The sequence below is a fragment of the Colobus angolensis genome, unplaced genomic scaffold (assembly GCF_000951035.1).
Source record: "Colobus angolensis palliatus isolate OR3802 unplaced genomic scaffold, Cang.pa_1.0 Scaffold580, whole genome shotgun sequence".
In the NCBI taxonomy this organism is placed as follows: Eukaryota; Metazoa; Chordata; class Mammalia; order Primates; family Cercopithecidae; genus Colobus; species Colobus angolensis.
In genome coordinates, this window is record NW_012119377.1 from 157,583 (window position 1) to 174,251 (window position 16,669).

The 16,669-nt window shown below is 37.1% G+C and overlaps 1 protein-coding gene across 3 annotated transcripts in view; it reads left to right on the forward strand.

Annotated features, from left to right (window-relative positions):
• The window catches only part of THOC2 (THO complex 2), a 136,010-nt gene that overhangs the window by 51,917 nt on the left and 67,424 nt on the right, over positions 1-16,669 (forward strand). For all 3 annotated transcript variants that reach the window (XM_011962188.1, XM_011962186.1, XM_011962187.1), the window contains exons 9-12: positions 4,558-4,650; positions 7,987-8,142; positions 9,010-9,182; positions 10,455-10,650. In XM_011962188.1, coding sequence (XP_011817578.1) covers positions 4,558-4,650; positions 7,987-8,142; positions 9,010-9,182; positions 10,455-10,650 — 618 coding nt within the window. The remainder of the gene's footprint in view (positions 1-4,557; positions 4,651-7,986; positions 8,143-9,009; positions 9,183-10,454; positions 10,651-16,669) is intronic.

Consider the following 16,669-nt stretch of genomic DNA (forward strand, 5'->3'; position numbering starts at 1 on the left):
TGCAACCTCCGTCTCCTGGGCTTAAGTGATTCTCCTGACCCAGCCTCCTGAGTAGCTGGGATTGCAGGCGCCTGCCACCATGCCTGGCTAATTTTTTGTATTGGCTAATTTTTTGTATTTTTAGTAGAGATGGGGTTTCACCATGTTGGTCAGGCTGGTCTTGAACTCCTGACCTCAGGTGATCCGCCTTCCTCGGCCTCCCAAAGTGCTGAGATTACAGGTGCGAGCCACCGCACCTGGCCAACAAGTCTTAAAAATACAAAAAAGCTTATAGAATAAGGACATAAAGAAAAAATATTTTTGTACAGCTGTACAAAGTGTTTTAAGCTAAGCGTTATTACAAAAAAGTCAAAAAGTTAAAAAATATTAAAAAGCTTATAAGGTAAAAAAGCTACAGTAAGCTAAGCTTAATTTAATTTATTGAAGAAAGAAATGTTAAAAAAATTTTAACCTAAATATATAGTGTTTATAAAATATAGTGTTAGTAGTGTACAGCAATGTCTTAGACCTTCATATTCACTCACTAACTTACCCAGAGCAACTTCTGGTCCTGCACGCTCTATTCTTGGTGGGTGTCCTACACAGGTGTACCATTTTAAATCTTTTGTACTTGCTACATAATATTAAATATGTCCAGTGTTTTTTTTTTTTTTTTGAGACGGAGTCTCCCTCTGTCACCCAGGCTGAAGTGCAGTGGCACAATCTCGGCTCACTGCAACCTCTGTCTCCTGGGTTCAAGTGATTCTCCTGCCTCAACCTCCTGAGTACTGCTGGGACTACAGGTGCACACCACCATGCCTGACTGATTTTTGTCCTTATAGTAAAGACAGGGTTTCACCATGTTGGCCAGGCTGGTTTTGAACTCCTGACCTCAATTGATCTGCCTGCCCCGGTCTCCCAAAGTGCTGGGATTACAGGTGTGAGTCACTGTGCCCGGCCTAGATAAGGAATTTAAATCAATAGTCCTAAAATGCTTTATGAGCTAAAGGAAACCAGGAGTGTGCTGTCTCACCAAATAAATCGAGAACATCCATAAAGAGATACAAAATTATGGAAAGGAACCAAACAAATTCCGGAGTTGAAAAGTACAATAACTGAAATAAAAAATTCACTGTAGAGGTTCAACAGTAGATTTGAGCAGGCAGAAGAAGCCAAGCCAAAGAAAGAACACTGGTTAAAGTAACTCTAGGTAAAATATAAAAGCCAGTATTATTACATTTGTGGTTTGTAACTCCTCTTTTTTTCCTTTATGACTTAAATGACAAATACATAAAATAATAATTATGAATCTTTAAAAAAATAATGTAAACTTTTATTTTAGACTCAGGATACATGTGCAGATTTGTTACCTGGGTATGTTGTGTGATGCTGAGGTTTGGGGTACAATTCATCCCATCACCCAGGTTATAAATCTGTCAAATGGCATACTATAAAAATGTAATTTGTGACTAACAATAGATGGGGAGGGGCAGAGATGTATAGGTGCAGAGGTTTTGTACACTATTGAAGTGAAGTTGGTATTAATTCAAACTAGGTTGTTTTAAGTTTAACATGTTAATTATTATACCTAAAGGGACCACTAAGAAAATAATTAAAAACTAAACAGAAAAGAGAAGAAGGGGATCAGAATGGTGCAAACACACAAAATCACACAAAAAAGGTGGTGATAGAGCAAATGAGGAACAAAAATATGACAGAAAACAGCTAGCAAAATGATAAAGTTCATCCTTATCTATAATTATTTTGAATGTAAATGGATTAAACTCACCAATTAACAGGCAAGAGTTTGGCAGAATATATAAAAAATCATGATCCAGCTATGTACTGTGTATGAGGAACTCGCTTTAGATTTAGAGATACAAATAGCTTGAAACTGAAAGTATGGAAACATGCTTTGTGCAAGCATTATGCTGGAGAGACCTGGGGTGGCTATACTAATATCAAAGTAGACTTTAAGACAATAAGTTTTTACAAGAGACAATGAAAGACATAATGATAAAATGGATAACCCATTGAGAAGATATAACAGTTATAAACATACATGTACCAAACAACAGAGTCCCAGAGTATTTGAAGCAAACATTGGCAGACTTGAAGGAAACATAGTTCTGTAATTATTGGACATTTCCATACCTTACTTTCATTAATGGTTAGAACAACTAACCATTACTTGACAAAAGATGAGTAAGAAAATAGAAGACTTGAACAACATTATAAACCAATTAGACTTTTTATACATATAGAACATTACACCCAACAACAGAATCTACATTCTTCTCAATGCACATGGAACATTCTTTAGAATAGACCATATATTAGGCCACAAAGCAAGTCTCAGTTGAAATCATACAAAATATCATCTCTGACCACAACAGATTGAAACTAGATTGCAACAATAGTGAGGGAGTAGTGCGTGATACAAAATTCAAAGCTGGGAGGATAGAGGGAGAATAGCCTAGAAGCAACAATAAAAAGCAAAAAGAAAACTGCCACATCACCTCTAGGCCTGGTAGTGTGAGGTGTCTGAGGAAAACAGCTACCATTTAACTGGGTTACAATGGCAGTGCTGTTCTCAGGGTGAACCAGGTTCTGTGTGAGCACCATGGTGAAAAGAACCTTTAGATGAGAGGTTTGGATATAGGGAATTTTGCTGAGAATGGATCATGAATTCCATATGATTCTGTGGAAGTATTTCAAGGATGTGGAAAGGTATGATGGGACAGAACAGGGATTGTGCGTAACAGTACGTGGATGAGAGTGTGGGCATATTCTGGTGATTTATTTAAACAAGAATGAAGGGAGTAATGAACATGACCCTGGTACATTCAAGTCAGGTAGTGGAGGAGAGGTTGTCAATAAGTTAAATAAGCTTTTGTGAGTTTGCTTTGAAACCCTGGCAACAATTGGTTTTTATGGGAAAATGTTTTGATATTAAATAACCATTTATAAACATTTATTTTTATATGTTTTAAAAAGTTTTTTGAGACGGAGTCTCTCTTTGTCACCCAGGCTGGAGTGCAGTGGCATGATCTCAGCTCACTGCAACCTCTGCCTCCTGGGCTGAAGTGATTCTCCTGCCTCAGCCTCCCAAGTAGCTGGTATTACAGGTGGCCACCACCACGCCCAGCTAATTTTTGTATTTTTAGTAGAGACGGGGTTTCATTGTGTTGTCCGGGTTGGTCTCAAGCTCCTGACCTCAGGTGATTTGCCCACCTTGGCCTCGCAAAGTGTTGAGATTACAGGCGTGAGCTACTGTGCCTGGCCTGTAAACAAATTAGAATTAGGAAACTATTGTTACATTGAAGACATCTCATCTGTTTTTTAAAAATAGAGTGAAACAATGCCTTCTATAAATGATAAACATTAGTTTGGTTAGCTTTGTATTTTATTTGCATAATATCACAATTATGGGAAGAACCTTACCTACACAGGTCTCATTTTCAGTATTGAGTATAAAAAGAACATAGTGTATTGTTACTGTTTGCTTTTTATTTACATTTGGCCAGTTAGTTATTGCCAGTTATTCTCACGTCACTGTTCCATTCGTCTGACCTCAGCAGTATGCAAATTAGGTTTGAAAATTCATAGCATTCAAAGATTCTTATGTTTCTATGTAGGGTCCTCATGGCTAGCCTGGAATTGACTTTGCCATTCTGTACTTTAAAACATCGATTTATTCATCTGTAATATTTATGTACACCTGTTTTGTGGGGAACATCAACTGACAGCCAGATATACTTAGTATAAAACCCAAGAAATAAAATTAAAGGAAGAAAAATATAAAGCAAACGCTGATGGTTCTTCTGCACTTGTTAGTTTGTCTATCTGCGTCTCCACTGAGAACTAATTTGAAAAAGCAAGTTAAGAAAACACACATGTATCAGCCAGGCGTGGTGGCTCATGCCTGTAATCTCATCACTTTGGGAGGGTGAGGTGGGAGGATCACTAGAGCCCAGGAGTTCGAGATCAGCCTGAGCAACATAGTGAGACCCCATCTCTATTAAAAAAAAAAAAAAAAAAAAAAAGTCGTGTGTGGGGGCATGTACCTGTAGTTCCAGCTACTCAGGAGGCTGAGATGGGAGGATCGCTTGAGCCTGGGAGGTCAGGGCTGCAGTGAGCCGTGATCATGCCACTGCACTCCAGACTGGGTGACAGAGTGAGACCCTGTATCAAAAAAACCCCTAAAACCAAAAAACACACAAAGAACAGAAAAGAAAACACACATATAAACAGAACTGCAGACTAAATCTTGTGCATTATAAAATATCACTCTATTCAGTTGTGAGATTTTATTTAAATGTTAACCTGCACTGTAAATTGTGTCCATTCTTGAAATTACTTTCCTTGTGTTCTTCAGAAGATGTTCCAATGTGAAAAGGGATGTTGGCATAATAATCCTTGTATTGAATTCAGATGTTTGGTAAGATAAGGAAGAGCAGTGAAGCACTTTCTTGGCCTAGAGTATTTGATCTAATTGTTCTTAATTATTGGTAGGTGAAGGATATTGCTTTAATTGTCCTTTCTGCACTAAGTGGAAACTTTTTTTTATATTTCTAGGAACCAAATGGCGAGACACCATCATCTTTATACAGAGTTGCAGCAGTACTTCTGCAATTCAATCTTATTGATTTAGATGATCTTTATGTACATGTAAGTCAAGTGGGCTGCTAAGAATATTTGGTTGTCTGTCCCAAGGGTAGGGAAGAGGAGTAGGTAGCCACATAGCACCCCCAGGATTGGGTTGGTTCTAGGTTCTCAAGTCTTACTCTTTGAAGCCCCAATACATTGTTGCTTTTTGTTTGTTTTATAAAGTGAATGAATTTATTTCTTTGGCAGTCTATGAAAATTAAATACCTTTTTGGTCACCTTTACAGAGTTTAAGTTTGGATATGAAGTTCAAGTTCTTAACTGTCATCAAGGCATAGCTCATGGGGAGAGAGGCCAAGTTCTAACCAATGTGGTTTTTTAAGCCTTTTTATTATCTACAAATGATGGGAAATACAGAGTTACCTATATATTGCTTCTTTCTCTCTAAACTGTTAATTTTAGGCATTCAGGATGAATGGGGAACTTCATTAGTGTATTTTTATATTTAGTATATTTAAAAAATATTTTTCTTGTGTTATTTGTGTGCACTAAATGACTACTATTATGCTTTTATTGCTGGACCCAGGATGTAGAAGAGTTCGTGATTGTGGCAGTTGACCTCTAGTTTAACAAAACTTTAGCCATCAGTTTGAAAATCTAGGCTAATAGTGTATAAATTCCTCTTCTATTAGATTTTGCATTAGGATATCTATTATTTTAAAACAAATATGTCCAAAGGTGATATCGTCTTCACTGCCTTTGAAATCACTTTATTAACATCATTGCCTATTTTTGTATACTGTGGCTACAGAGTTGAGTAAAACTTGGTCTCTACCTTGGAAGCAGTCATAGTCTAGCAAAGGAAAAAAAAATTTTGCATTATTTAATAGGTATTCTATTGGAGATATTCACAAAGCTCAGAATAGATAGTGACCGTATCTGTCTGGGGGGCTTTTGGAAGACTTTCCCAAACTAGTGATGTTGAACTGGGATCTTGATGGACAAGTAGGGTCATCTAGGCTGAAATGGTAGAAAACTTTGTAAGTAGAATTAACTGAGTATAAAGACAGGAGTTGTTGTTGTTGGTTTTTTTTTTTTTTGAGACAGAGTCTCACTGTTACCCAGGCTGGGATGCAGTGGTGCGATCTCAGCTCACTACAGCCTCCGCCTCCCGGTTCAAGCGATTCTCCTGCCTCAGCCTCCCAAGTAGCTGGGATTACAGGCACATGCCACCATGCCCAAGTAATTTTTGTATTTTTAGTAGAGATGGGGTTTCACCATGTTGGCCAGGCTGGTCTTGAACTCCTGACCTCAGGTGATCTGTCTGCCTCAGCCTCCCAAAGTGCTGGGATTACAGGCATGAGCCACCATGCCCAGCCAAGGCAGGAGATTTGAAAGGGCTTTTTTATCCCTTTATGGGACTGTCAGGAAGCTCAGAGTGGTTGGAGCCTAGGGTGATGTATAGGGGGAATGAGGATGGAATAGAGAAGAGCCAAACTGCTAAGGGCTTAAGTGACATAGTAAGGAATCTGGATTTTTCTCTTGGGAGTGGAGAGCCATTTAGTATTTAAAGGAGAGATGTGATATAGAAACTGAGAATATGGAAAATTGGACAGAAAAGGGAGAATTTAAAAACCTAGGTATGACTTTACAGGGAAGTATAGACCGGCATATGTGGAAAGTACAAATTGATGATAGATTTATTACTCATTATGATTGCATTTAACAGTAAATGTAAGCAGACTAAGTGGTCCTGTTAATATGACAAAGATTGTCAAATGGAATTAAAAATAAGTTTATTATTTTTATGAGAAACAGCTTAAACCTAAGGATAATGAAATGTTGATAGTAAAAGGATGAGAAAATATATCAGCAAACTTATTATTGTTGGACAAAATAGACTTTTTGGCAGAAGGAGATAAACAGGGCTACTTCATAATAACAAGATTGTGCTCACTAGGAAGATAAAAACAGTTCTAGCTTTACATGTATCTAATGACGTATTCTCAAAATACACAGAAATAAAAGTTGAGAGAACTGTAAGAAGAAACAGTTTGCCCATTAGAGGGAGTTGTAATTGTCTGGGTAAAAGGTAAGGACTTATGGCCGGGCGCGGTGGCTCACGCTTGTAATCCCAGCACTGTGGGAGGCCAAGGCGGGCAAATCACCTGAGGTCAGGAGTTGAAGACCAGCCTGACCAACATGCTGAAATCCCATCTCTACTAAAAGTACAAAATTACCCGGGGGTGGTGGCCCATGCCTGAGGCCCAGCTACTCAAGAGGCTGAGGCAGAATTGCTTGATCCCGGGCGGTGGAGGTTGCGGTGAGCCGAGATCGTGCCATTTCACTCCAGCCTGGGCAACAAGAGCGAAACTGTCTCAAAAAAAATAAAAATAAAAAATAAAACAAGAGGACCTGGGTGTATAAGTATAGCAATAAAAATGTGTTTGATTACCAGGGGAGAACATACAGAATGAGAAAAAGTCTTGCTTACTTCCTTGCACTAGTCCATAGTGACTTTTCTCTCTCCCTCCTTTTTTTTTTTTTTGATTAATGGAATCTATAATGTTTAATATTTCGTTATTATTTTCATTTACTGTTTATGTTAAACCTAATTAATGAAATAGATTATGCATTTTTAGGGGGCAGGAACATTTCTTTTATAGCTTATCATAGTGACTAGCAGAAACTACTAAGTAATGGTTTGTTGCCTGAATTTTTCTTTGTGTTAGGGTTATTTTATAAATGTCTACATTAATCATCTTTCACTCATACAAGGTGACTGTACTTGAGATACTTGAGCCTTTTTCATAATGGAGGGTTGACTATGCACATAGTACTTTTTCTTTTGCAATAAACTAGTAACTGGCTTGTGACTTAAGTTAAATAAGCTTCTAGAAGAAGTGAGATGTCAAGTTACTAATAATTTTTCTACTTAAAATTTTTCATTTAGATGATTTAAATTTATCCCTTTGTGTTATTCAGTAGCTCACCTTTCCCGTATTGGATCCATATTGCAATGCTTTATTTAATTTGGAGTTTAGCCTTTAATGGGGAAATTTGTAATGTTTTTAATGGAACTGCTATATATTTTCTTGGGTAAACTAATAAATTCAATGGAAAACATCACTGTTGTGGTATTATATTACTTTAGGGACTCTATCAGACAGAAGATGTGAAACTTTGAGCTGCGACTTGATTTTAAAAGGGGTACAGAATTCAGGTACTTAATTCTGTCAAATTATAAGAAAATAACTGGAATTTACTTAGAAGGCAAATGGTCATGAATAAGTTAGACTTCTTATTTTTAGTTTTATCAATTGAGAATAGTGTTTGCTTTTTATGTGAACAAGTAGTTGGTATTAGCTGTTTTATGAAATTTTAATGTACCATTTTTAGCTTCTTCCAGCTGATAATTGCATTATGGATGAACACAAACGAGAAATTGCAGAAGCTAAGCAAATTGTTAGAAAGCTTACGATGGTTGTGTTGTCTTCTGAAAAAATGGATGAGCGAGAGAAAGAAAAGGAAAAAGAAGAGGAGAAAGTAGAGAAGGTATGTAATTCATTCTAGTAAGATTAAGTGTCTTCTGGATTTTGAATTATGAAATTTAACTTCCAAATAGTCATTTATGGAAGAATAATTTCTTAGTTTTCATTTTGCTGAAACCTCATTTTCTGGATCATTTGCTACAATGGTTTTATTTTTAATCTGAATGGCTCCTTTTTAAGAGGAGCTGTCACATTTTTTTCTTGTATAAATTTCAAAATGTTTTCTAAGTAAAATCACAATTGTCCTCTGTGTATTAGTGGCCCTCAAATCCTAAAGGGATTCTCATAGGTGATGAATTCTGGTTTCCTGTGGCATGACATAACATTAAGTAGAACTTAATTCCAAGTCTATTATAAACTGTAATGCCTGTGTCTGTTTTTTTTTTTTAAATTAATTTATTATTATTTTTGAGACAGGGTCTCACTCTTTCACCCAGGCTGGAGTTCCGTGACATGATTACAACTCATTGCAGTCTTCTGCTTCCTGGTCTCAAATAATTCTCCCGCCTTAGCCTCCTGAGTAGCTGGAACTACAGGCATGCACCACCATATCTGGCTAATTTTTGTATTTTTTGTAGAGATGGGATTTTGCCATGTTGCCCAGGCTTGTCTCAAACTTCTGAGCTCAAGTGATCTGTCCACCTCAGCCTCCCAAGTTCCTGGGACTATAGGTGTGAGCTGCTGTGCCTGGCCCTGATGTTTTTTCAATAGCTAAAAATTTTGATTGTACTTTCAGGAATATATTGTTTAATTTCCCATGAATAACAAATATTTTTGATGTGTTGCTTAGGTCAATTTTTTAAGTGATGAAGTATTAAGATTTCTTGATGTCTGTATCCTGAGTATCTTAATTTTGACTATTCATTTTTAGCCACCTGATAACCAAAAACTTGGCTTGTTGGAAGCCTTATTAAAGATCGGTGATTGGCAACATGCACAGAACATTATGGATCAGATGCCTCCATACTATGCAGCTTCACACAAGCTAATAGCCCTTGCTATTTGCAAGCTCATTCATATAACTATTGAGCCTCTCTACCGAAGGTATGTATCTGTATACTTTACTAATCATTGAGGTAGAAATAGCTTAGGACTACAAGAAAATCTGTATTTATCTTATCTCCTCAAACCAAACATGTATTATAGTACCTTTTATCAAAAGATAAGAACTATTCACAGAGTGTGTCAGTCTGATATATATTAATCAGTGACTTGTCTTCTAACGTCTACACCAGGGGTTCTAGAACGTGTGCTGCAGTATAGTCTAAAAACTACAGGTTAGACTTCTAGGTTGGGTTTGTTCCATTGAGAGTTGAAACCCCATTCTTCTGGTTTTGACTTTTCCTCCTCTCGGTGGTTGGGAGGGGCAAAGAAGAATTCCTGAGGTTTTTTCTTAGTGTAATTTTTCTCTATCCTGGCTGAGTGGCTCTGAGTGAGGACATTGCCTTTCTGATTCCCTTACCTTTCCTGGCATATAGGCTGCTGTTCTGGAAATTACTAGTGCAGCCTCTCTTATCATCCCCGGTTACTATGTCGTCTAGTCCTTTAGCTTTCTGCCTACTTGCAGGATACTTAGGAGCAGTATTGATAGCAGCTCTGGCTACAGCCCCATAGATCAGAGCCTGCCTCAAAAGCCTCAGCCTTGTGACTTTTGTGTAGCTGCTGGTTGCTGCCATCAGTGTCACCTCATGGGCCGTGGACAATGCAGGCTTCTTAGAGAGTGACCCCTGTGACTCCACAGTGGGACACCTGCTGAGCAGGTGGGAACTCTGGGTGTGGTCTCCTGAAGTGACCCTCTTTAATTACATGACTCACTTTCCCTACCACCACATTCTACATACTCTAGGTTGTGGAATCCAGATTGAGAAATGTTAGTTGACTTGAATCAGTGTTGTTATATCCATATTTTTCTGTTTCATCTTCCAGTGTATCTTAGGTCCATCCTTTGTTCCCCATTCCCATATCCAAGCTCACGATACTGGCCAAGTTTAAAAACAGATTCAGTTGGTGTATGTTAGATGTTCCTTGAAATCTGCACTTCTCTGATTAAGCAGTTAATTTGGAACATTCTCCTCTGAGCTCTGATTTTTTTTTTCTCTCTAATGACTGTTGTTTTTATGTGTTTCTACCAGTTGAGAATTATCTGGTGTAATAAAGTTAGGGACAATTGAAATGTAGAAAGCAAATATGAGCAAGAAAACATTTCGCTGATTAAGATAACTTTGTTAACTTAAAATGATAGATATTGTAGTGTGTGTGTATAGTTATATTTATTATATATATGTATTTATTTATTTATTTTACTTTTTAAAATAGAGTTGGTGTTCCTAAAGGTGCTAAAGGCTCACCTGTTAATGCTTTGCAAAACAAGAGGGCACCAAAACAAGCTGAGAGCTTTGAAGATTTGAGGAGAGACGTGTTCAATATGTTCTGTTACCTTGGTCCTCACCTTTCTCATGATCCCATTTTATTTGCAAAAGTGGTGCGCATAGGCAAGTCATTCATGAAGGAGGTAAGTAAGATTTTTCTTACAAACCTAAATTTTGAAATGAAAATGTTCTAAGTGTACTTGTGTTATGAGTATCTTTAGAAATAAAAATATGAACCTCAGTTAATAAAGGGTTATGTTGAGTGAGGTTTGTGGAAAAATTCCAGTGTGTCCTAACCATATACAGTCACGTGTTGCTTAATGACAGGTGAGAAATGCATCATTAGGTGATTCGTCATTGTGCAAACGTCAGAGAGTGTACTTATACAAGCCTAGATGGTATGACCTACTACATAACCTAGGCTATATGGTATGGCCTGTTACTCCTAGGCTACAAATCTGTACAGAATGTTACCATACTGAATACTGTGGGCAGTTGTAATACACTGTTAAGTATTTGTGTGTCTGAACATATCTAAACATATAAAAGGTAATACCTTGCACTAATTTGTTAGGACAGCCATGCTATCACTAGGCAATAGGAATTTTTTAGCTCTAGTATAGTATTATATGACCCTGGTCGTATATGTGGTCCATCAACCGAAACATTGTTAAATGGTGCATAACTGTATATATTAATATAACCCAAATCTAGCTAGAGTATTAGTTAAGTCCCTTACATGGGAAAATATACTTCAGACAAGTGGCCGCTTTTTGAATTCCCTTATAATTAGTGGTTACCTTGCATTCTTTTCCTTTGCTTACCTTCTAGTCATTTTCTTGAGTGTAGTTTTCAATCATTGCTGCTATGTGTAAGAAGTCTTTTCAGCCTCAGACTGTTGAGGACCCTTTTTTTTTTTTTAGTAAGATTTTTATTGAAATAAAATATACATATGGAAAAATACAGCTCAGTGACTTTCCCTAAACTAAGCACCCATATGTCCACTACCCAAATCAAAAAATAGAATAGTACCTGCAACCTAGAGTCTTTCTCATACTCCATTCTAGTTACTATCCTAATGTAAACATTTATGCTTTTTTAAAAAATCAACTTTGAGGTATAATTTAAATACAGTAAACTTCTACAATTTTAAGTGTACAATTTGATGAGTTTTGACAAATGCATACAGTTGTATGTTCACTACTACAATCATGATATAGAAGTTCCCTCCTTCCATTGCTGTTCCTGGCAACCTCTGATAGGCTTTCTATCACTATAGTTTTGCTTTTTCTACATCTTAATTAATAAATGGAATCATATGGTATATACTCTTCTTTGTCTAGTTTCTGCCACTTAGGCTTTCGAGATTTATCCAAGTTGCATGTGTCAGTAGTCCCCTTTATTGCTGAGTGATATTTTATTACATAGATGTACCAGAGTGTAGCCACCAGTTGATGGGCATTTGGGTTGTTTCTACTTGGAGGCTATTGTAGCGCTGCTTTAAATATTCTTGCACAAGCCTTTTGGGAGGCATGTGTTTTTGTGTCTCTAGGAGTGGGATTGATGGGTCATATGAGTAAGTATATGTTTAATTTCATAAAAAATTACCAAACTATTCCAAAGCGTCTGTACCATTTTGCATTCCTAAGAGCTATTGTATGAGACTTCTAATTGTTCCACATTCCCACCAACACTTGGTGTTGTCACTCTTTTAAATTTTAGTCATTCTAGTGGGTATGTAGTGGTGTCTCGCTGAACTTTTAATTTCGTTCCGGTGACTAGGGATGTTGATTGTCTTTTCATGTGCTTATTTGCCATTTATAGTTATCTTTAGTGAAATGTCTGTTCATGTCTCTTGCACATTTTTAAGTTGGATTATTTGTCTTTTTATTATTGAGTTGTAAGAGTTCTTTATTCTGGATGCAAGGCCTTACCAGACATATGATATTTGGAAATTTTTTTCTTAGTCTGATTTGCCTTTTCATTTTGTTAACTATTTTTTAACAGCAAAAAAATTTTAACGTTTGATTAATTCCAATTTAGTAGTATTTTTCTTTTATGGTTTGCTTTTCATGCTCTAAGAAATCTTTGCCCAGCCCAAGGTTTTAAAGCTGAAAAGAATTATACATAGTTTCTTTAAAGTTGTGAAACATGACAACTGAAAAAACATCTAGACATTGTTAAAAAGCACAAATGCAGGGTGTCTTCAGTGTTTGGTGATTTATATCTAATTTGAATTTTCGACAACAGCAACTGTATAGAAATACTAACAGCTATTGTATATTAATTTCTTGACATCTGCAATATTTGACTTGCCTTTTTATACTTAGCTGGTAGTTTTTTTTTGTTTGTTTTTGAGATAGGGTTGCACTCTGTCATGAAGGCTGGAGTGTAAGTGGCACCACTCTGGCTCACTGCAACCTTGATCTCTCACGCTGAAGGTATCTTCCTGCCTCAGCAGCCCAAGTAGCTGGGACCACAGCTGCATGCTGCCATGCCTGGCTAATTTTTTTTTAATATTTGTAGAGACAAAAATCTCTCTATGTTGCCTAGGTAGGTTGTTTTTAATCCTCACAAATTTAAATTATGTAAAGGTACTCTAAAGAAATCTGTTAAGTAGTTAATTATTACTATATATGTTGTTCATTATGTAATATTCATATGAAATGAAAGTATATCATTTCTAAATGTTGGGAACATTCTAAGTCCTCTGTTCTAGCTATTTTGAAATATACAATACATTGTTAACTGTAGTCACCCTACTCTGCTATTGAACATCTGAATTCATTCCTTCGATCTAACTGCATATTTATACCTATTAACCAACGTCTGTTTATTCCCCCTCACCCCCAGCCTCTGTTATCTGTCATTCTAGCCTCTCCCTCCATGAGACCACTTTTTTTTGGTTTTGTTTTGTTTTGTTTTTGAGATAGAGTTTTGCTCTTGTCGCCCAGGCTGGAGTGCAGTGGTGCGATCTTGGCTCACTGCAACCTCCGCCTCCTGGGTTCAAGTAATTTTCCTGTTTCAGCCTCCCGAATAGCTGGGATTACAGGTGCCCGCCACCAAGCCCGACTAGTTTTTGTATTTTTAGTAAAGACGGGGTTTCACCATGTTTGCCAGGCTGGTCTCGAACTCCTGACCTCAGGTGATCTGACCTTCTCAGCATCCCAAAATGCTGGGATTACAGGCGTGAATCACTGTGCCCAGCCGGGAGACCACTTTTTTAGCTTTCACATGAGTGAAAACATATGATATTTGTCTTTCTGTGCCTGGCTTATTTCACTTAACATAAAGACCTCTAGTTCCATCCACATTGCTGCAAATGATATGATTTCATTCTGTTTTTATGGCGGAATAGTATTCCATTGTGTATATATACACCACATTTTCTTTATTCATTCATCAATTGATGGGCACTTAATAGGTTGATTCCATAACTTTGCTGTTGTGAGTAGTATTGCAGTAAACATGAGGGTGCAGGTATCCTTTTGATATATTGATTACTTTTCCTTTTGATAAATACCCGGTAATGGGATTGCTTGTAACAAATTATCACATGTACCCCACAAATATGTACAAATATTCGTACCAATAAAAAAATTCAAAGAAATTTAGAAAGGAAGTATAATAATGTTTCACTCTTGATTTTTATTGTCTGAAAAGGATGATTCATGTTAGCTAGTGCCTGCTCAAGAAACAGAAGGGCTGTATTTTTTCCAGTGCATCATATCAGATGCACATGAAGTCACTTTGTTCCATTGCTGGTGATGTTAACTTTATCATTTGGTTAAGGGGATCTCTGCCAGGTTTCTCCACTATACAGTTACTATTTTTTCCCTTTGTTATTAATATACGTCTTGTGGGAAGAAATAATACTTTGAGACTATATAAACAGCCTGTTTCTCCTCATACTTTCACCTACCTAATGCTGCTCTTTTTACTTGAAAATCTTAATGTTCAGGTCTCTTGTTCTGAAATTCTTTGTTTGGTTATAAGTATGAAACTTGTGAGCAGGAGACCAAACCTCCAACTCATGGAAGTCCTGTACATAACCATATACAATATTATTACCAAGATACACACTTGGTAGAGCTGTCACACTTCCCCTCTTGCCTTCTCCATTGCATTCATCCTGTACACCCATTCTGCCCTAGTTGTGCCAGGTTCCTGCATTAACTCCAGTCTATTCTTGCAGAGATGAAGGGCAGAAGGGAAGAGAAAAATGTTAATTTTGACCATAGAGACCAGTGTAAGAAGAAATCTGCATTTTCTCATTACTAAGTTTGTGATGGAAAAGTGAATATTTACAGTTATCTGAGTTAGAATTTTGATCTATTCTTACCCATAAAAGATTTTGCTGTGACAAATCATTTGTTCTGTGTTTGAAAGGGTTTTGTTGTCTAGCTTAGAATTCAAGCAGGATATTTAAGATTGCTTCTAAAGGGTGAATATGACCTTAGTTCCAAATAATTTATTTACAATTACACTTCTTTAACAAATCTCATTTATAAGCTTAGGGTTGCTTTTATATACAAATTATGCATATTTTTAAAAAGAGGCTTATATACTTATACCGGATATCACTTAACAGAATTATCTTCTAGCCCTATAGTTATTTGTAATTTATTTCTCTGATTATGTGTATATATGTTTCTTAAATTTGAGGTGTGTAGTATATAGGACTAACTCCTAGTACAGTGATTCTCAAGCTTTAGCATGCGTTGTAATCATCCAGAGGACTTGTTTTTGTTTGTTTGTTTGTTTGTTTTGAGACGGAGTCTCACTCTGTCGCCAGGCTGGAATATGGTGGCGCAACCTCGGCTCACTACAACCTCCGCCTCCCGGGTTCAAGCTGTTCTCCTGCCTTAGCCTCCCAAGTAGGTGGGACTACAGGCATGCGCCACCACACCCAGCTAATTTTTGTACTTTAGGACGGGGTTTCACCATGTTGGCCAGAATGGTCTCGATCTCTTGACCTCGTGATCCGCCTGCCTCGGCCTCCCAAAGTGCTGGGATTACAGGCATGAGCCGCTGTGCCCGGCTGAAGACTTGTTAAAATAGATTGTTGGGCCCCATCCTTGGAGTTTTTGATTCAGTAGGTCTTGAGATGAGACCTTAGAATTTGCATTTTTAGTAAGTTCTTCTGTGATGTTGATGCTCCCGGCCCAAAGACCAAACTTTGAGGATTCTTGTTCTAGGCTTAAGCGGTGGAGGAGTTTGGTGGCTCTAGAATTGTTTCATATAAAATGACACATTTTGCTATAATAACATTTTCTTTAATTGTAGAGCACTAATATGCTCATCTGACATACTCAAATGTTTTTGATAGCACCTATACACTTTTTAGAGCAATTTTAAGTTCACAGCAAAATCCAGAGGAAGGCACAGAGATTTGCTATATACCACCTGTCCCCATATGTGCATAGCCTCCCTTGTAATCAACATCTCCCACCAGAGTGGTACATTTGTTACAGGGATGAATCCACATTGACACATCAAAGTCCATAGTTTACATCAGGATTTGCTTTGTGTTGTACATACTAGGGATCTCGTCAAATGTATAGAATATTATCACTGCCCTAAAAAATCCTCTGTGCTCTGCTCATTTATCCCTCTCTCCCCACAACCCCTGGCAACCACTGAGCTTTTCATTGTCTGCATGGTTTTGCCTTTTTCAGAAAGGCATATAGTTGGAATCATACGGTATGTAGCCTTTTCAGATTGTTTTCTTTCACTTAGTAAAATTATACACATTTAGGTTTCCTCTATGTCTTTTCATGGCTTGATAGCTCATTTCTTTTTAGCACTGAATAATATTTCATTGTCTGGATGTATCACAGTTTATCCACTCACCTACTGAAGGACAGTTTGGTTGCTTCCAAGTTATGGCAATCAAGAATAAAGCTGCTGTAAGCATCTTTGTACAAGTTTTTGTGTGGACCTAGGTTTTTGATCTGCTCTGACAATCTATGTATTTTAATTGGTGTGTTTACACTGTCAGTGTTTGAAGTAATTGATGTATTTGGATTAATATTAGTATCTACCAACCCTCCAAAAAATCAATGAAAGTTGGTTTTTTGAAAAGATCAACAAAATTGACAGACCGCTAGCAAGACTAATAAAGAAGAAAAGAGAGAGGAATCAAATAGACGCAATAAAAAA